The following is a 20959-nucleotide window of genomic DNA, read 5'->3' as shown; positions in this document are numbered from 1 at the left end:
ACGACGCTTCCTATTTCATTCTATGTAACAAAGTCATTAATACATCTATTTTTAGTTATCTTTGTTATTCAGTTCTTCAATGAGAGAGAGATAAGTTTCTTAAATATTTCTTTTTTGTGGGTGGTCATAGTCATTGTTCAGTGTTTGAACTGCTGTGGTAGTTAATAATTTTAGACATTTGGAATTAGTTGTAGCTCCTGTAAGTTTCAGTAACTAAGCGGACTGACATCTTTTTCTGACATAAAAATATGTAGTGTTGTAAATAGGTGTCGCAACGGAAGTGCGGTATATCTGGTGCGGCAAGCGAATCCGATTCGCGAAATGAGTGTATTGGCGAGGACGGTTCATTTGTAGTTGCGTCGAGTCGAGCCAAATCTCGTGGCGGGCCTCGGGGCGTTGACCCGCGGCGGCGCAGACGTTGCCGTCACCGCCACCGCCGCCGGTGAAACTATTTCACTGAAAAATCCGTCGGCGCGCCGTATCATTGAAGGCAACCTTGGCGATTTGTCGCGTCTGTATGCGTGGGTGCCTCCCAACATATTCATAACCGTTAAATATTGGCACCTCTCACTGATGTACACAGTCGCGGGCGCATTCACATTACTCGTCGACTCCAATCTCTAAATTGCCCATCGCTTGCTGGTACGGTCTGCAAAAAAGTAACCACTAAACTATTCAGAGAAATTGCAAAATTATGAGTTGTTGGAGAACGTTCAGAATTCATTTGGATTTCGATTGCAACACAGTTCGTTCGGAATGAATGAAAAGTATAGGTAAACTAAAAGAATACAAAATAAAAAGTAAAATCTCCACCATCCAGTATCCGCTTTATATTTCGACACAAAATGAACCTCAATACGATTTTGTCATTCTATTTCAGAACCGTATATTTGTTATAGTTATTATCCAAGCATTTTTTATTTTAGAAGATTGTGTAAATAATATTTCTATATACATTTAAACAAAAATGCGTTATGAAACCATATTTTTTAAGTGCCTGAAGACGCTTCAGTAATTTATCTATATGCAATTTCAGTAATTTCATAGTTCATTACTTGCATTTCGATGTAAAACGGTTGGCCCGCCTTTGTATGCAAAATTAACCGCTTTTGTAATCTCTTTTTTATGCAATGAAGAAGTAAAGTAGAGTCTCAAACTGGTACGAGTACCTACTTTGTCAAATTGCTAAATTGATTGACGATTTACACATCGACAACCTTAATAAATTGCTTTTGGATTACGACAACCAACGAATTAACCGACTTCGACAACAAGAAGGTTCTCAGTTTGACCCGTATTATACTATACTCGTCTTGTTGGAATTATTCGCATGTTAGTCCATGTGGACTTTTATTCTAAACACGTATGCCAAATTTCATAGGTTTATGTTTGTATGTATGGTTGTTTGTATATATGTATCTATGTCCACGCATTTCCCAGATACTACAAACCTTTTTGTAATAATACTTTTTTATATTAGATTAAGTAACTTAGGAAATAGAGCTAGTTTCACCAAAATAGGCTCGTTAGTTTTCAGTTATGGTCAAAAGTACATAGATAGATAAAATACTTTATTGAGCATAATGGACACAAAATACAGAGATAAGGACAACATATACAGAAAAGCACAACAGGCGGCCTTATATTTACATATTTTACGAACAAAAGAAATAATGTCGTTGATGTCTTCTGTATGAAGGACACCCTTATCATTGTTAGTAGGCAACATCAAACTGTCATTTAATACTAAGGAAAAGTATAAGTTTCATCAAAATCAGTTTTATAGTTTTGATGTTATGGTCAAAAAATATGATATTTTACTTTACTTGACTTGCCGCAAATGGCATTAACTACTTAGCCGGACAAATGGGGAGCGCTTAGGGCTCTCTCTCGGTACAAAATTTAAAACAATAGGCCTGAGGGTGCCCAGTTGGGCGCGAACCTTGGCTCAGGGCGTCACTGAAAGGATAGTATTTGAAAGAATTAATCGATGCTAGTGGGTCGATAGCGATAACCGCTGATTGAGGAACAGGTCAAAAAACCATTAAAAAAGTAACACGTAATGCTGGAATTGAAATTATTAGGAATCTTGCGTTTCGACTATACTAGTAGAAGTTTAGAAGTCAATTAATAGTACTTATATTAAATATCATTATAACTGATTTAAACGAAAATGAATGAAAGTTGGAAAACGGTCAAGGGTGTGTCGGTCATACATAATGCGAATTATAAGGTCTGTTACATTCGAGTGTTGGGATAACGTAGGTACCTGGTTATTGACGTAAATAGTTATTAAAAGAAAAACTAATTTAAAAAGTAAACCGACTTCAAAATTTGTTTAACGAAGGTAACCAATAATATTTTGTTGAATACAATGTCAGAATCGAAATTCTGAAGTTGGCACAAGGTGAAAAACGGTCGAACTGCATGTTCCATCCATTGTACAAAGTACCTACTTAACCACGGTGGGGCATTTGCAGGTTGCAAAGGTTGCTGTTTGCGCCGACGTCAGAATTTAGATTCTAAAATTGTATTCAACAAAATGTTATTTCTTAATTTCTGTTAACAGATTTTGAAGACCGTTTAGTTTTTTTTTTTTTAATTCCCTTTGGACCATTAAAACAGTGCAGTGGGGCATTAAAACTTTTTAGGGTATTTTTTATTTACACCTACCTAAATGCTCATTATAAATTTATACTTTTCGGTGCGTCCCCTTCCCTCCTGGCTAGGCATATCTTTTCGCACCTCAAAACACGAAGCCCGTAAGAGTTCAGAACAGTAATCAAGGGTCTAAACCACTATATTCTGAGGGCATGTAAACAACTTACGGGCTTTTGTTTCAATAGCCGTAAACAACCAAACCGCTGGAGCAGCGTGGTGGAGTATGCTCCATACCCCCATCGGTTAATTTCTTGAAGCCCAGCAGCTGTAAACATCGTAGGGTATGGTCCTGAAAAATGAAATATACAGTGACATCGTAACGAATACTAAGGGGGATGATTCAGACCATGATTCTCAGTTAATATCAAGTGGAATTTTCCGTCGCAAAATTCATTATTCTTTTGAGTTTATGAAAATTATTTTCAATTTTTGCGATGGAAAATTCCACTTTATATTAACTCAGAATCATGGTTTGAATCATCCCTCAGAGTTTTCGTTACGATGTCACTAACACCCTGTATACCGTTGTAAACAATACAATAGTACCTCTGCAACTAAAGTCGTTTGGAACTTAGAACTACGAGGAATATAAAATTAAATGTTATCCGAAAAAAATATACATTTTTTGTTTGGTATTTGCGTGGTACTCTTTGTTCAACAGATCGAATGTTCAAACCCTGAATGTTGTACCACGTGTATTCGGACAGTGATTAAGGAAAACGACGCATGAAAACGGTCAAGATCTAATTCATACACGTGTTTGACTAAGAATGGATCTTACCTTTACAAGAATACTTTTAACATATTCTGGTGCAATTCTAATAGAGGTTGGTTGATCACCAATCATTACGAGATTATCTGAACCACATTCGAAGATTTTATCCCAAGTTTTTTTTTTGCTTCCGCCTGATATTTTTACATTCCATTACGTTTCTTTTTAGCATATCTTCTAATCCTGTTATCTCGAACAACAGAATTCCACTCTTTCCAGCCGCGACCTTTTGCAGCCTCTGTAGCTTGCCATGCTGCAATAATGAACATATAATTATTATTTGCGTTATTACAAACCCGTGATAGTCCTGTTCGGAGATCGCGTGACTTTCATCGTAGTGTTACAGATTTGAATCCCGGCCCATTATCTTTGGATCAAAGATGATTGATATCATATGGTTTCCAAAATTTTTGTCCGCTTAATAGCAATAGGCTCATGGGACTTAAATCTGACGAGGGGTATGTGTATAATTCTATATACCTCTGCCTACCCCTTCGGCGATACAGGCGTGGTGCTATGTTATGTTATGTTTACGTTTTTAGAGACGAATGTGTTAAGCCATAACCATCCAAGGCACTATTGAAATTGGAGTTCACTTCACTTAGGTGATAGATAAGTTATAAATTATAACCAACCGCCTAAACTCTGACCTGTCAAATTTTCAAGTTAGGTAAGTGGACCCTGTGAAAAACGGGATAATGCTAGGGAGATGATATCGCCTAAGCTCATTAATTTCTTACGTTATTTAGCATGTTTGTCTTAAAATAGCCAAAGCCTTAAGGTTGCTAATAAGAGTTACATATGTGTTGTATAATATTTCATGGAAAAATGCTGCAATTGAAAACATAGCGGTTAATAAAATGTAAAGGATTGTTGAGTTGCAAATGTGAGTCGTAGCGGGTTTGGACCGCGGTGCCGGCCGGCCGATGGCCGCTCCAGGTAATGGCGACTAACGAGATAACACTCAACAATCCCTTTGTTCCCGCTTGTTATGCAGATTGCCTCGCGCTTATTATACAAGTAATTGCACCTTCCCTGACGACCCGCTGTTTCGTTTAATTACTCGAAACTATTATTGCGATAAAGCTGATTCGTGTATTCGTTACTGCGAAAGGATTACTCCAGATTGCTTCCGATACAACTATAATCAGCATACCCTGCAAGATCGTCTGATGTTGCAACTTTGTTGTATCGTGTAACTAATGTCACAGATTATGAAGTCACATAATTGCAAATTATGGAATGATTTGCGTGCTTTTGGATCCGCGTTCCAAGAACTGATTAGCAAGCTTAGTCGTGGCGCGGAATGCAATCCCGTATCGGGCTCGTCGGCTGCAATGCGTGGGTTCCTCCAAAATGTTCAATAATAACAGTAACTTTTCGCCAGCGCCCCTAATTATAGGTTATCCGTCCCGATGTTTTTCATAAACGAAAGAATCTTGCAGCGGGCGTTCATTACGATGGTAGGCGATAAGGCGGTCGATTTAACGTCGTAGTTAGCCGGTGCCGAGGTTCGTGTAAGTATGGTGGTGCGGCGCGGGGTGCGGGCCGCGGGTGGCGCCCGCGCATAATGGGAGTCGGCAACCGCTTTGTACCGCCGCTGTTATTATGCAGATTAACACCGCCGGGAATTTGTTCAAATATCGTAACAAGCGCTCCTCCCGGCGCCGGCGCCGCTCGCGCTGCTGTAATTTACGATTCAAGCCTCGGGAATGTGTCGGCGTTTGCTCCTTCCACGGATTTTGAAGCCGTTTTGTCGAGTTTTAAATTACGCCTTGCCAGAAATTTACACCGCGCCTTATATGAAATCAAGATTGTAGTTTGTTTTGATTAATGTTGTTACGTTTTTGGGAATAACACACTTGATTATGAATATTTGTAGATAGTTGAAGTAATTTTAATCATACTATTTTCATTATTATTGGTATTTATTATTACTACGCTACGTTGAGGAGCTCGGTGGCGCAGCGGTTATCGCGCTCGGTTTGCGATTGTTGAAGTAAAGCAACTTTCGCAAAGACCACAAAAAAAACGTTTTCATCTCGAGCTCCTCCGTGCTTCGGAAGGCACGTTAAGCCGTTGCTCCCGGCTGCATTAGCAGTCGTTAATAACCATCAATCCGCACTGGGCCCGCGTGATGGTTTAAGGCCCGATCTCCCTATCCATCCATAGGGAAGGCCCGTGCCCCAACAGTGGGGACGTTAATGGGCTGATGATGATGATGATTACTACGCCACTACCTAAATCAAACGGTTTGCATACTAAACGATTTTAGGCTTAGGTACTCATCTACACTCCGTTTACCAATCTACTAAACATTCATAAGGAAGGACGTAATGCAACAATATATATGTGTGTCCGTATTCTAGGATCGAAAATCAAACTTTACCAAAAGATTACAAAATATTTTGGACGAGAAAAATCTTAAGCATAAGGAGTTGAATAAATAAATATGTAGGGAGCGGGGAGCGGGCGCGCGGCGCGTCCGGCCCCGGCCGCATTCCTGCAGAGCCTCCGACCTCCCTGCCTCGCGCCTTCAGGATGCCATGCTATCTCTATCTAAACATACATCTAACTTCGCATCAACAACTACCACCATTTTTCCAGCTTTTTGCATTGCATACCTAAGCTCCAAGCATCTTTTATGAAAACAAATCTGGAGTTTGGCATTTACATGTGCGTGTTGAAACTGTTGAAAGCAATACCATCTTTTCATCTACGTATAGTCTCTACTGCTGATATCCCAGGTTTCGCTAATGCGAATTTAACGTTAGGTGTGAATACGAAAGTTGTATAAATTAGCATTGCTGCCGGCCGACTGTGATGTTCGCCACTAGTTGCAGCTGTAAGCTTGAGGTGGTATTAACGTGAAGTGAGGGTTTAGATCGGAGAGTGCGGGGTGCAGGAGTGACATGTGGTGCAGACTGCGCAGGCGCGCCGGCCGAGGTCCGCGGGTCCGCACGCTCGTACGTTGCACTTGTTTTTACGCACGCGCGCGCCTGGTGCATGACCCCATTGGAATGTACCACGTGCACTAGCCGGTGGAATGCGCAACTGTTTGCTTTTTCATTTTTTTCCTCCGCCACCACAAACAATACCTTTTCATACTATTTCATAACGAATTCTTTACTAACGCGATACTTTCTAAAACGGTCGCTCGGTATTACGTATTGACATTTTGCTTTGTAACCAAGAATGCGCCTTTACATTTTATTATGACTATTAACACGGTATTGATTGCTATATTATAACAATGCTTTCCCAAACGTTACATAAACATGTAATGAAATTATCTTGCCGTCGATTACAAGTTATTGGATGCAATAAAAGTTGTTCTACATTCCTGAGATAAGGCAACGTAGGTCGTGTATAGAAGCGGGCGTAATGAACATAATGTGCATTCAAGTATGGAGCTCGGCGGATCCTTTGAGGCACGGTCGTCGCCCGAAATAGAGGAGTTCAGTAAACGGTGGCCGCTCGTAAAGCGAGGAGTATTAGGCGGAAGCAAGCGACGCGACGCCGGAAAGCGCGTTTCCGGAAGATGCGCTGCGTAATGGCGCTCTAGATGCGCTTTTACGATTTCCTGTCCGCCGACCACGACCGCCGCCGCCGTCCGCGCCTGCTAAATAAAACTGTACCTCATCGCCCGCTGTTGTTGCCTGACCATTGTCTTACTTAATCGTTACTTATGCGCATGTGAGCGGTTACACGGCCTTCTCCAGATTTTTGATACTTACCGTATAGGTATATTTATGGCTTATGTGTGATACCTGTTAGTGACAGTTCATAATTCACACCATTATGCTTTCGAAGACCATATTATGCGTCAAAACTAAAGTTTTGTTCAAAAAAATTAGATCTTGCGTTTTCTTGTATATACCATGAAATCAAGAATATCAAGATCCAATGGGATCTGTCTTAAAAACTAAACTTGTTTTTATCCTCGAACTACTTACACATTTTGTACGTATAACGGCCACCGACGACGTAGTAGCGTTCTGGAGCAATGCTGATAACGCACCGCTTGCGTGGAGCTTACATAATTAATTATTGCAATTGTAGTTGATTCTTTACAAATATCAATTATTCCTTGGTTGCGTCAGTAGCACATCTGCGTCATGGTGGCCGGGCCCGCGTCACGCCAACCTAATTGCCTTTTATACCTACAAACATGTAATAACTCTTTCATCTGAACAATCGCCTTTCTTGGGAAAAAATTCGATGTGCTGAACCTCTCAACGAATCCCAGTGGAAACCTCTCAAAAAAGGAACAGAAGTAGTCCCGTATTACAAATCTCAAATTCAAAAATATCTTTATTCAATAGGTAACATAGTTACACTTTGAATCGTCAATTTTACATAACGAACGTCTCATCCGCCTAAAGCTACTGCAGCTTCTCTCAACCTGTATAGCCGGGGAAAAGAAGTTTTCTTGCCTCACTTTTCTTTTATTGTCACTCTTCTTGGTAAAAGGTCGGTGGTGGTGGTGTTTTGCTGAATATCTAGACCAACCCTACTGGAAAATGAATGGTCCAAACCTCTTTTCACCCGTAGTGGTATGCAGACAGTTTGTTTGTTTCTTTTGGCCTTCCCTTACTTATTTTTCATGGCATTCGTTTCAGGGATATACAATCGTATGAATTTCCCCCATCACCATCCTATTAAAATTGTTTCATCCAATTTTCTATCACCTAAGTTATAATATTGTGACAAGATTAGGTATAATTGAATTCTATCATACGAAGAGATTGTAGTTTTAGTTAAAGATATATTTAGAAATTTTCCGCTCAGTGATTGCGTCGAGTTTTCTCGATTGCGATTATATTCTTAGTTTTAGTAAGAGGAAATGTGATAACTTTAAATAAAATATTTTAAAGTATAATCCTTTGTTAGGTTATTTATATTTATAATAAATGATAAAGTACCTAGTAGTTGAGTCACGATAGTATGTGCGGACCGGTTCTCAGTATATGCACATTTTTTCCTAGTAGTGCATGAGTAAACTGCGTGAATATTGAGCGTTGTGAGTAAATCTCCGGTAGGCAGCGCCGCCCTTGGCACGTTTGGTAATATGAATGGATGAGTAATGGCTTAGGCGCGAGATTGTACTGGCCTGCATACCTGCGGGAAGCCTGCGCACTCGCGCCTCGAGCGTTTTATTAACTTGTCAATTTGTATTCAAGTGCAACTACATTCTGGTCCGGATTTTTTCAACGACCGCATACTTAGGTGTATAATCGCTGAGCTTCTACGCATAACGGTGGTACCAGTAAACCTGATATTAACTGACATTTCATAACTCATATTTAGACTTCGTCCGCGTGGACTTTATACAAATTTTCATCATCATCCCTTTATTTAACCCTTTAGGAAATGAATTTCTAATAATCCCTTCTTCACGTCATTTAAGTAATGTTTGTGCATCATGTTTCGAGGCCCAGGGGTTTTGGCTATGTTGATCGATCAGCCAGCCAGTCAGTTTCTTTTTTCATATATAGATATTTGATGGACGTGAAGTAAGCATAATATTGGAATGTACGGCGCTGGCATTGTCACCAGTCAGCAGTGGCCAGGCTTAGGCCGCGGGCCTGCGTGGGCGGAGTGACGTGTTCCATTCATAATTCACCTGCTCAACATGCGCTGCGGTACATTCGCTACAATATAAACAAGGAATCGTTCGTATACCGCGTCGACAACACACTTCTTTCAATAACCTACATTCCTTTAGTACTTAATCCTCTTCTCAGAAATAATTACCGTTACGCGTCAAGGCTTCTTCTTGACATTTAACTTACAGCCATTCGCTTTGGTCATTATAGTAGTACTATTGTAAAGACTTAAGCCCCATGCAAACACCTCCTCTAGTTCATGGAAGTTACCTTGAGAACCTACTATGGTGACTAACCGCGAAGGCTCACGAGGTGTGCATGCATTTGCTGAAGGAAATCCGCGACGGCGCCTTCACTTACTCACTATTTGTCAGAAGCGGTAATGTCGCGATTGAGTATTACTCGGCTATGATATCACGCTCATTTGCATTGGTGATGTGATCGGTAAAGGGCAGCTTTGTACACTACCAAATAAGGAATTCATGTAACTGCTTAGTAAACAAGACGAATGGTATCGATATCTCTCTAGGTAGGTGTACTTTTGTTCCTTTCCGCATTTCCAAACGTGCTTTTTAAAATAAGTCTGTTCCTAATGACGCTGTCCATTTGCGAATTCCAGAAACTGTCATACGTAACGTCTGTAAGCTTCCACAAAAATAAAATAATGTGAGTCATGTTTTGGCGGGACGTTATATTCACGAGGGAGACCAGACGACCTCAGAAGCCGACCTTATTTTTGAATTAGAATGCGGCTGTGTTTACATTTTTCTCCTTATTGTGACATTTTTGGCACCAATCCAGATTGTGACATTAAACAAAATGTTGATCAGATTCTTTCATATTGCAGTCTATGTCAGTAGTGTCGCCAACTTCACGTATCCACCAGATTTGTTTAACAGCGACCTGCTTAAGTATTTCTTACGACTGCCATTGTTTAAATGACTTTATCAGTATTTCTAATTTTATGGTGACAATTACCTCTTTTTAAATCTACGTAATAGCTTACGGGTAATACTTGTGTATTTAGAGATGTAGCGATTAAAAACAATCTAACTTTTGTCGTGTTGCGAACCCCTGTTCCACGCATCTTCGAAATAGTTAGTTGGAAGAAAGCTACATTATATACAGTTTACTCTATATTTAGATTTCTCGCTATTGTACTGTATGTTTATAGGCGGATGTGACTAAGCGTAACTGCATCGGGACGACAATGCTCTATTCTTGCAGAGCAGTTGCGTGTCCATAGTACGAGCTGCTGTTAAGGTTGCACTGCCGGCTCTCCATTAGGATTGTAATTCGTGTTTGAAATATTTGAATAGCTCTGATGTAATCCATTAGTTAGTACATAAGCGGGAGGTAGAATGATGTTAACCTGTTTTAAGGTAGCCACGGGTCGGCCGTCGTGCTCGTGCCTGACCACATTCCACTGAGTTCACAATAAGAACTTCGTTACTTAGAATATTGTAAGGTTTAGTTGTGGCCTCTTTGTATAAATTTTTTTGCTAAATGTTATAACCGATTCTTTCTGGATGTGATAACAATAAGACATTCGGATTAGTTAAAAAGAGAGACGTCGTTTTAATGTACTATTGAATCGTGGTTTTTGTGTTCGATTTTCAAGTTTACTCGCAATTATTTCCAAAAAAGTCTTTTATTACAAAATTCTACATCGGCGTTAAGTGTTGTGTTCACTAGTCTAGTCCTTATAAGGAACAGGCGGTGCGTGCGGTCCGGACACACACAAAGAGTTAACGGTAACGCACCGCGCCACCTGACTCGACAAACAACCTGTGTTTCTCACAGGAAACCGGCGATCGATCAAATCACACCGCCAGTATGCAAACAGACGCATCGGTAGATATGCTGCGCCGAAACGAACGGCTCTGGCGTGCGAGCAGGACCGCACTATGCCGTGTCGCTAGCGCGAGATGGAACGCAGTAAGTCCGGCATCAAATCCGTGCGCGTGCGCTTACGAATTGCATTCCCATAGAGGGTAACGGCGCTCGGTCGCCTTTCTCGTTCCTACCAAAGGTTTTGTAGCGGCCTCTCGTTCATACAACATGAATGGAGGCGCCATGGAATGCGGTCGCGTGACGTGTGCGGCGCCGCCGTCTCCGATCTCGATGCACTTCACCATAGGACTAGTTCTATCATGTACCTCCGTTGTGCTCCTCGAGGTTTTGAATTCCTGATCACCGAAGGTTTCGTTTGAATTTCTGATTTCCGTTTACTGTTTAAAAGAGATGAGAGTCCCAAATGGTGTATCTGCAATGGATGTGTTTCCCATCAACAACATCACAGGACGGGTGGCAAGGAGCATGGTAGCTGAGGTTGACGATCCACTTACTGGAACCGGTCCGTGGGAGCCTTCTGTTTCTCTACAAACAACCAGAACCTTTCCTCTAGAATATATCACGACGAGAATTAATTTTATTTCGAATAATTTCAATAAATTCCAACATATAATTAACATTTGCTGGATTCTTGAATGTTGATCGTTTGATTAGTCATTTTAATGATGCCGTTTACAGTTAGTGATCTGAATGCGGTGTAAATTTTGTTTGGCAATCGAGCAGTTTGTCGTTATTGATGTCTTTCATCTGTCCGGCGGCGGCGACGCGGTCCTGCTGCGGTGGCTGACCGCTCGTCTCCGCCGCCGCCTCCTCCCGACCGCGCTCCGCTAAGGAATTCGTCGGCTCTCGTGTAATCTTTTACGCTTTCGAATGTTGATTATTAATTGCTCTCTCATTCAATAGATATTACATTCCGATCATTCATCTCATCTCTTTAAATGTAAATAATTTATTTGACTATTATATGGCATTTTATGGTGGCTTTGGGTACATCTTTTAAGCTGGTATTCCTTTGTGTGAATCTAATAATTTTCTTTCTCTGTGAGAATGAATTGAGTTAGGTTTGAACATAATTTGTTGGTAAATTTTTGTATAATTGAAATTTTTATCATCTAGACTGCCTTCATCATGTCAAGCTGCAGAAAATGCAACCTGAAGAACTTCATCGGGGCCACAGTCTAGTTGGCCCTGTAATGACGTCACATTTTAGTAGACAAAGTGGCGATTGTGAACATGTTTTTGTGCCGCGATACCGGCCCGCAGCCGACGTCTGTATAAACGTTAGATTAATTATTTATACCGATATTAAACGCGCCGTTTCTCAAACGTAAACTTCCAATGCTTAACGGATGGTTATATTCGTTCAACAACGAATATTATTTTATAATTGGCAAGTATGTGGTGTTGGTTATTAGTTATGCGACGTTCTAGAAAGACATAAATGAGATACATAAAATTCCTCTTAAATTGATTACTAATAATCACCAAGAAATGTAAATAAAATTGCTATCGGTTCCTAGAATCTTGCGGCCTTTTATAAATCTTAAGAGGCACAAATATTGCCTCCAACCTTAAGACTCGTTGCAAAAAACGTTTTGCAAGTACTATGCAGAGTGTATAAAGCTAACAACTGTAGTTTGATCTACGTTGGCAAATTACTTGTACTGATGTTTCGCATAGAAGATTCAGCCGTGATGGGGGCGATAGTCTTGAACAGTTGAACGTCATTTAACTGCAATTAGAATCGTCGTAGAGGTGTATTCGCGCGGAGGTGTCGCGGTGGCGGCGGCGCGCGGTGAGACCGGTGAGCAATGCAAGAGGCTGGCGCTGTAGCCTCCCAACGGAGCCCCGCTGTCTGGCCGCGGCCGCGCCCCGCGCCCCCGCCGCCCCGCCGCGCCCGCGCACCAGCGCAACCACCTCGCATTGCCACTTCATCTACCACCACTACCATAACACATCGTCTATTCACTCATGCAACTAACCCACTTCCAACGCTAGAATTCCGCCTTGGATGTCTCACAGCTCTCTCGAACGCCAGACGACATTCCGTCTAGAATTATGTGTAAGTTCCTTTGTCTGAGAGTGATCGATAGAGCTTTATCTTCAAATTATTATAGTTAAATAACAAATATGAACAAACGTAAAACGTTTAACTTAGATTTGACGTCATTCATTAAAGTATATCAAACGTGACTTCACATCGTGCTACTTGAATTCTACAAATTAATTTTAATCTCCAAATAGGTAAAAAGCTTACGGAACAAACACTCTTTTTTTATTTATCTCACGCCAGACAAAATATTCAATTTTATGATAAAAAAATTACAAATGGTTAGGTACGTAATGTTAAGTTTCATAACGGTACGTTACAAAAACACGGCTGTAACAAATTAAATATTTTCGACTTTAACAAAATTCACACGTTACTTAAGGTTTGGCATTGCTCAACTAAAATTCAATTATGTACCTACCTACTTGTCATTTGAAATGATGCATGTGAGTCCATATTGTAAGCGTTAAATGAGTCCTTAATTGATTCATGATATTATTGTTGTATGTTATTTAGCGTTTAACAATATTTTTTAAACAAAGAAGATGAATGAATGGCTTCAACATGTGTCGTTCACGTTTGCCAGCGATCTGCGGACATGTCTTTCTTCGGCAACCCACTTCCGCGGTGTTTCATCCCGACAACATCCGTAATGTCTATTATACCATTCAGTTTACAAGCATTTAGTAATTAAAACTTACGAAATACTCTGTAACAACCAGCAATTTTACAGTTCCTATTATTGTATGACATTTGGACAATGTAACACAGTGGCATGTAGGTACGTATAGTAGTTGTTGTGAGTAGAGATAGATGTTTTAGTTGATTGCGCATATTATTGGAAGGTTCTAATTGAACAAGTGTAGTGATGTTGTCTCGGCCTCGGCCGGCGCGTAAGTCCGATTGCGACAACGGTTGCGGCGAGGTTGTGCAAGTGGCCGATGGAAATTCCGGTGTCGCAGTAGAGGCGGCTGCGGCGGCGGCCGGCGTGCGGGCTGGCTCCTGCGTGCGGCGGCGGTGGCGGCGCGAGGCTCGAGGCCGCGGCATGAATGGAGGCGCGGTATGTGGGTCACGGTGTCGTCAATGGGCCGGCGCAGGGCCCCGCGCCGCTGCCTTGCGCGCCCCCATCGTGTCGTGAAAGTTGCCGACTTTCGCGACTGTCGCACAAAATGAACGCAACAATTTACACTCTAGTGCTCAAAAACTGAGTCACTTTTCGATTGCCGCTTTCGAACATTCACATCCGCTTCGGCGTTCCGTGCGTGGCTCGGTGACTTTCTGCGCGGCCGCCGTGTGTGCTCTACGCCGCGGTGCATAGGGTCGCGATCTGCCCGCGCCGCTGAAAATTCGGCCGCGCCGTATGCTCGTGCTTAGGAATTCACTTCCGGGTAGGTCGGAAAGTGAAATGGACTCGTCTGTGATGTAATTGGAATTCGGATGTATCCGGAGTCAGCGTTACTCCGTTCACTTATAAAATTTCTATAGGTTTCGGTTGACATAATAGGCTGCGCACCGTTGTCGTTTCCGTGACACAGTAAACGTTAAAGCGATGGACCGTAAGATGAGTTTTTGCTACCACTTACCTCTTGAATAAGTTGTAACTTTTATTTTAAATACCAACGTGATTGTTAGATACAGTAACCGATAATAATCCGAAATTGTACTCAAATAATAAAAAACTAATCTTTGTCAAAAGTTCTATTTTTGTAACTATAAAGTAGGTATTCATTTAATTTTATCAGAGGTTAAAGGATAAAAACGCAGCAATATAACTTGATAGTCAGCTTTTAAGGTGCAAATAAAGTGTCCGGTAGATTGATCGACAGGCGCCCGCGCGGTGTTGGGAGGCTATTATACTAGGGACCGCCCGCGGCTCCGCTCGCATAGCTCCCCGACTGCGACGATATGTGTAAACAGAAACGTTTCATCTTTCTCCGACGTTCCTTATATAGTTTCGCATTTAGACATAGGTAATTATGCGCCAGATGGCAAATGATAGCCGACTGGTATGTCATGTTTATGTACTTATTTTGATTAGATCAGAATCATAAGAAGAGCTCGAGTTTTAAAATGGCCACATTGAAGCCATTCGTCTAAAAAAGCAACATTGCGATTAGATATTTGCGCATATAAAAGTAAGTGCGCAATATTGCCTTTTTAGACGAATTGCTTCGATGTGACCTTTTTAACCCCCATGATCATTGTCTTATTGTAAACACGTAGAACTTTAAAGTAATTCTCTGAAACAGATATTGTTATCTTAAATGCTTGACTTTCCCGTCGTCCATTTCAAAACTACATAAAAGCTTTATGATCCCATCAATTCTGGTTATGAAGATAAAATAAACCTGAATTTGTCTTGAGTGGCGGCTTTTCCCAAAAGTGTGAATGTGCCGAATGGAAGCGGTGTGTAGTTGCCTTAACTGATCAGCAGCAGTGCGCGCGCGCAGCTTTCACCGAGCTCAAAGGCTCCGCGCCGCCATGCATGTTTATTAAGTTAACCATTTTAACAGGAATTCCCAGCCTTCCGTTTACGTCGCCATTAGTACTCACTACTTATACAAGTCAAGCCTTGGTTGACAATGCTCTTGCATCAAACAAGCTCCGGAATAGCTACTTTTCAGGTTGCCATATAAAGCCAAAACACTGTACTTCAACAAAATAATGTTAGCGCCTGCAATCGTTTTAAATTCTTGTTTTAATGTAATGTACATTCGTACAAATTAACATTGCGATGTCCGAGTACGGGAATCCGAACATTACATACCAATCCGATAGCAGTAGTTCGATGAGGCGAAATTGCCGCACGAAGAGTAATGCTGAAACGAGACAAAAATTATAAAAGCAGGTGTGTTCGGTAAAGTTAACGGGCTTCTATAAAGTGGAGCACATTTGAGCGTCTGACCCTCAATTACGCGGCTTGCAGTGGTTCTGATAGCTTGGAACTGTCCATTATGCAAAGAGCGTGCTATTACGCTATTACGTAATGTAACCTTTAGCGGGAACAGTTTAGTTTAACGGTGACGGAGGCTGTACAGTTAGCTGCATTCCTAGCGCGGGCAGGTGCAGGAGCGAGCGGGAGCGCGCATCTCTCCCGCGCCCGCGTCCGCGCCTCTTATCGCATTTCTATACATCCATCTTACATTGTAACCTACATGATTTTCCAGTTTCTATACATTTCTCAAGGCTGCACCTACATAAGGAGTGCCTAGTTTCGCGTTTAAAAATTCTTGCCATACAGTTACTCTCTCTTATACTTCGTTCTATTAGACTACCAAGAATACAACAAGAAACCTGAAAAATACAAATGCCATTTAATAGATACTTAGTCAGAATTAGTATGGAACCAATCTGCCTTAAGTGTGTTAGCCGAGAGTTATTGTTACCTAACGTCAACATCGTCAGCAAGTGCATTAAACTTCACTTGTATAGACATTGCTTCTTGAAAAGCAGATGAAACATTTCTATTAATGTAAGTATGTACCTACTAAACTGGTCAGTGACCTTGTGATTCAAAATATTGATCAAAACAGCTCAGTGTTGGAGGTGTCAGGTTTTATAAGTAGGGGCGTGGGCGGCGCCCGCCCCTGTGGCCGCGACTCAAGCATATGCAGACACTAGCTCGTGCCGCCGCATTCACTTGCAATATGTTTATTCACCAAGATTTATTCAGTGTTGTCCGCGTCCCACACTTAACCGGACATACTTGGCTACTAGGTACTTGTGGTATTACGTCGCCACGTGTATGAAATGATTTTTTCTGTTACAATTTCATTCTTGATGCCGCTTTTCCTAGTCGTAGTAAAATAAATGCTTGCGACTGGATACGAATAGGTACCTAAATATCAATAAAATATATTTCGCGCTCTTGACAACCATGCGTTATAGTACAATTTGTCTTCAAATCTGAAACTCATGTCCTAGACTTTGATACCCACATTATTAACGTGTAACGAAGTTAATCATGAATATAATTTGTCACGTTCTTAAACTACGATAATCTAGAAGAGTTGTAAGTTTTAAGCTTGTTGTTTATTGTTTTAGAAACCTGGCGCTGGGGATCGGCATCCAGAACTTCCCGGAGGGGCTGGCGGTCAGCTTGCCGCTGCAGGCCGCAGGCTTCTCCGTGTGGAGAGCTTTCTGGTAAGTACTAAGCTCACTTACATGTATGTGTATAGTTATAAAAAATGAAAAATATTTATTTCTTTAACAAAGATGGTACATATATGGTACAATAATAATATTTGCAGTTATGACCTCCTAGCAAGTGTAAAAGTATGTGTCAGAAGGTGACGCTCCTGCATATCCATAAGTTGTGTACAGTCATGAACACTACCATGTACCCACTTTAGAACCCTGACACATTAAGGTATTTGACATTTAGTGAGATTTACAGTTAAATTTGTGAGAAAAGTTAATGTGACATGATACTAAAGTGTATGCTTGCTTTGGTACTACATTCAAGAATAAAATTAGGGATATCGCAGGTATTTATAATATAATACATCATGGTTACTGTCACATGACGTGTCAGCTGAAACAAATCTACCTACTATCTGTTTTCTTTGTTTTCTACATTCTTTTGACAGTCCTATTGTACATAAATAACCAAATAAGGATGACAGAAACTTTATTATCAAGGAGAGAGGAGTAGAATCTATTACGTAATCGTTAGACGGTTAGACTGCATTATTTAACATTAGGTACTTGCTTCGACAAATAAACTTCGATCTGTTACTTGAAGATGAGCGCCTACTATTGGTGGTTATTTTGCTCATAATGATGTCGACGTTTAGCAGGATTTTACCGACCTGAAATATCAGTGCGGGTGTTACCAATACACTTCCTGCCAAATTTACAACAGACCATGCAGTCTGTCCACGACTTACAATTGACATTTCTAAATAAACCGCAAAAAATTCACACATCTACAAAAATAGTTATTCATCTTTGTAAAACGATAAGTAAATGTCAGAGCCAAACGGATCTAGTGTTGTTAGCGGCATAGTTGCGCGTATTCGTGGCGTGTAGTTGGTATGGTAGTTAGATCGTGTGCGGCTAGAGAATGCGCCCGCGCCGACCGCGCCGCTCGTCGTTAGGCCGGATGCCAACGCAGCTAGACTGGCCGACCCCATTCCTGTTCAGGCTAATTCATTTAGCGACTGCCGGGCAGGCCTGCTCGGGCCGACCACTTCTCCGCTCTTCGTTATTCGGAGCGACGATGACCCAATCCCATTTTTGCTTCATAGCCCTCAGTTACCGCATTCTTTTACGAGTACCATTATCTTCTACTGTCTATATCGTTACTAGTAAATGTCTCTGCAACTAATATAACAAAATCACTTTGTGATCCCTAGTTTGGTTAGGACATTACAGGCTGATCACCTGATTGTCCGAAAGTAAGAAGATCCGTATCGGAAGGCACGTTAAGCCGTTGGTCCCGGTTACTACTTACTGATGTAAGTAAGTAGTCGTTACATGAGTCATGTCAGGGGCCATGGTGGCTCAATAGTAAACCTGACATCAGAGTTGATGAGGTTGGTAATCCACCTCACAACCCACACGATAGAAGAGAAGAAGATACAGTAAGCAGTTATACTGCAACTTTTCATCGTTCTTCTTAAAACGCAAGTAGTTCAGTACAAACCGAAGTTCATGTACTCTGCAGTGGTATGCAAGTACGAGTACGAGTTATAAACGTTACCAAATAGGTAAAAGTTGTAAATAGTCGCATTCCTCGATGTTCTCGGAACCGCTGTGGCGCCGCTCGGCCGATGCGCGGCCACCGCCACGAGCTACTAAACGTGCATGCTCGCTATGGATATGTCAGTCAGCACATGAACCTTTTATGTTGGAACTATTCGGAATCTCAAAAGTTCTGTAGGTGTAGTTATAGTCAATCTTACCTACGTCAATATTATTCGATGATTATCTTATGAACACGACAAAAGGCAATCTTGCTCGCCGAAATTATGAACGACTTCCACTAATCTTCGCAAAGCGAAAGCGTAGGAGCAGTATGGACTTGTTCGAAGTCCAATAAGTTTCAAATATTTCGTGGCAGACTCAGTTATTTCCATAGACGTAATCAACATCAGCGTTAGTAAGATCAAAATGCACTGCATTATTCGCTCGTAAGCGACGCGTTGCTTCTTACCTCGTGGCTTGGAAGCGGTGGCGGCGACGGCAAGAATGCGCGCGAGTGGGAATCCTGGTCCGGAGGTCGCCCCTCGAGCGACGACCCCGCACCCCCTGCCTCCCACCACTGACCACTGCAAACCTACCCTATCCGCATTCTGCAGCTGAAATTTTAGAAAAAATTTTTGTGGGAATCTTGTTGCTTACCAAATGTGGGACAGTATTACAGAAGGCTTATTAAAGAAATGTAGCTGAAAAAGTATCAAAAGCTTGATAATGTTGATTGATTTTAGGAGTTCGAATTGTTTGAAGGAATATGTCTTTGGCTCGTATTTTATTTACTACTGTATCAATGGTTTCCTACGGCATCTCAGATAAATTATTGTCAGTAAACTAAGTTTCAGTGATATGAAAGTTTCTTATGGAATTACGTATTTATAGTGTCATCTTTTGTTTCATATCAATCAGCTTCGTAAGTAATACATTTGAAACTCTCTCGTCTAATATTTAGTCTTATAGTAATCAAACCCCCCCCCCCCCCCCCAATACAATTACAATATGGTAGTACTGCATTAAACGTGTGTAAGTGTGTTGTAAGCAGTTTATAGTAGGTGTGCGGTGCGGAATGCAAGGAGCGCGGAATGTCGCCGGGGCAAGAAATGTCCTCGCCGCGCAGGCGCGTTACCCTGCCCGGGAACTGCGGGGACCCAGCGTCAGCTTACGCACGTCTATCTCCAACCACCTCTACTCACATTACCTACTTGATATCGCAGTCTCATTTAAACTGGGGGTTAAGATTCATAGGTACCGACAATATTTCTGTTTAGGAGGATGTCCTTTGCTTGTTAAGTTAGCAGATGACACGTCTCGAAACAAACGTTTCACATGTTCACGGGTTCACGTTATCTAATATACTTGGAGTTGCAAAGTCCGAATTTATAGTCCACGAGCGACCGGCATTCCATGAGCAACGAAACACTCCTATGTTGAGCTACCAAACAGTCAACATCATACCGCTCCCTCCCTAAATACCACATAAAATGCTACACGAGTATGAATTATGTATAAGACATAGATGAATTGCCTCCAATAGATTGGTACTTGTCGTTACTTATAAGTTTCATGTCATTTACTGAAGCGTAAAGTCCACATTAGTTTTTTTGTTCCGCGATATGACATAATCAGATCAAGCAGTGTGGTGATCCATTGTTGTAGACAATACGTCTAGTCAACGTTTCTCATCACATGCGCACCGAGTGACTCATAGTGACGTAGTGCTTACACAGAGGTGCCCCATTAGTATAACGTATTTTATTTGATCTATCATGAAACATGGCAATTACATTCATATTTGATAAATTATGCGAAGCATTTTAAGCACTGGTTCCTTTAAAAAGTAGACCAGTTCAAACATTAAAGTGTTAGGTTCTAGAATTCTAAGGAGGTCGGTGTTATGGTAACTATTCCATTCGTTACGAATTCGGGTGCCGCAGCGTGCAGCGCAGGCGCGGGCGCGACGCGCGGGACGTTGCCGCTCGGCGCATTGCGGCCAGCTAACCATTGCTAACTGGACCCGAGAAAGTCGTCTATTTCGAAATTTTAGCGTTGCGTGTGTTGGGTGTGCGATGTGTCGCTGCGGTGCCGTGGAGTCTGGCGAGAGGTCGGCGGCGCGCTGTCTGCGCGTTCTTCCGGACCGCACCCGTCCGACCAGTCGCAGCGCGCCGCCGCCGCCCGCCTCGGGCGATCGGCCTTCACAGTTAAATAATTAAATCGAGAGAGCGTCGCCGCAGCCGCCGCCGCTGCGGGCCCCGAAGAAGCGGTCGCGGAAGGCGCTGCCAGCCTTGGTGGCGCTGATCTGCGCAATGGAGGCCGGTT

General features: G+C 41.8%; 1 protein-coding gene across 1 annotated transcript in view; it reads left to right on the top strand.

Moving 5' to 3' along the window:
- The window catches only part of LOC126372312 (zinc transporter ZIP11), a 48669-nt gene that overhangs the window by 12877 nt on the left and 14833 nt on the right, over window positions 1-20959 (top strand). Inside the window, exon 5 of the mRNA XM_050018010.1 lies at window positions 16991-17089. Coding sequence (XP_049873967.1) covers window positions 16991-17089 — 99 coding nt within the window. The remainder of the gene's footprint in view (window positions 1-16990; window positions 17090-20959) is intronic.

The sequence above is a fragment of the Pectinophora gossypiella genome, chromosome 14, assembly GCF_024362695.1.
Source record: "Pectinophora gossypiella chromosome 14, ilPecGoss1.1, whole genome shotgun sequence".
Classification (NCBI taxonomy): domain Eukaryota; kingdom Metazoa; phylum Arthropoda; class Insecta; order Lepidoptera; family Gelechiidae; genus Pectinophora; species Pectinophora gossypiella.
The sequence above is the reverse complement of the archived record's forward strand: the minus strand, read 5'-3'. Positions and strand labels throughout refer to the sequence as shown.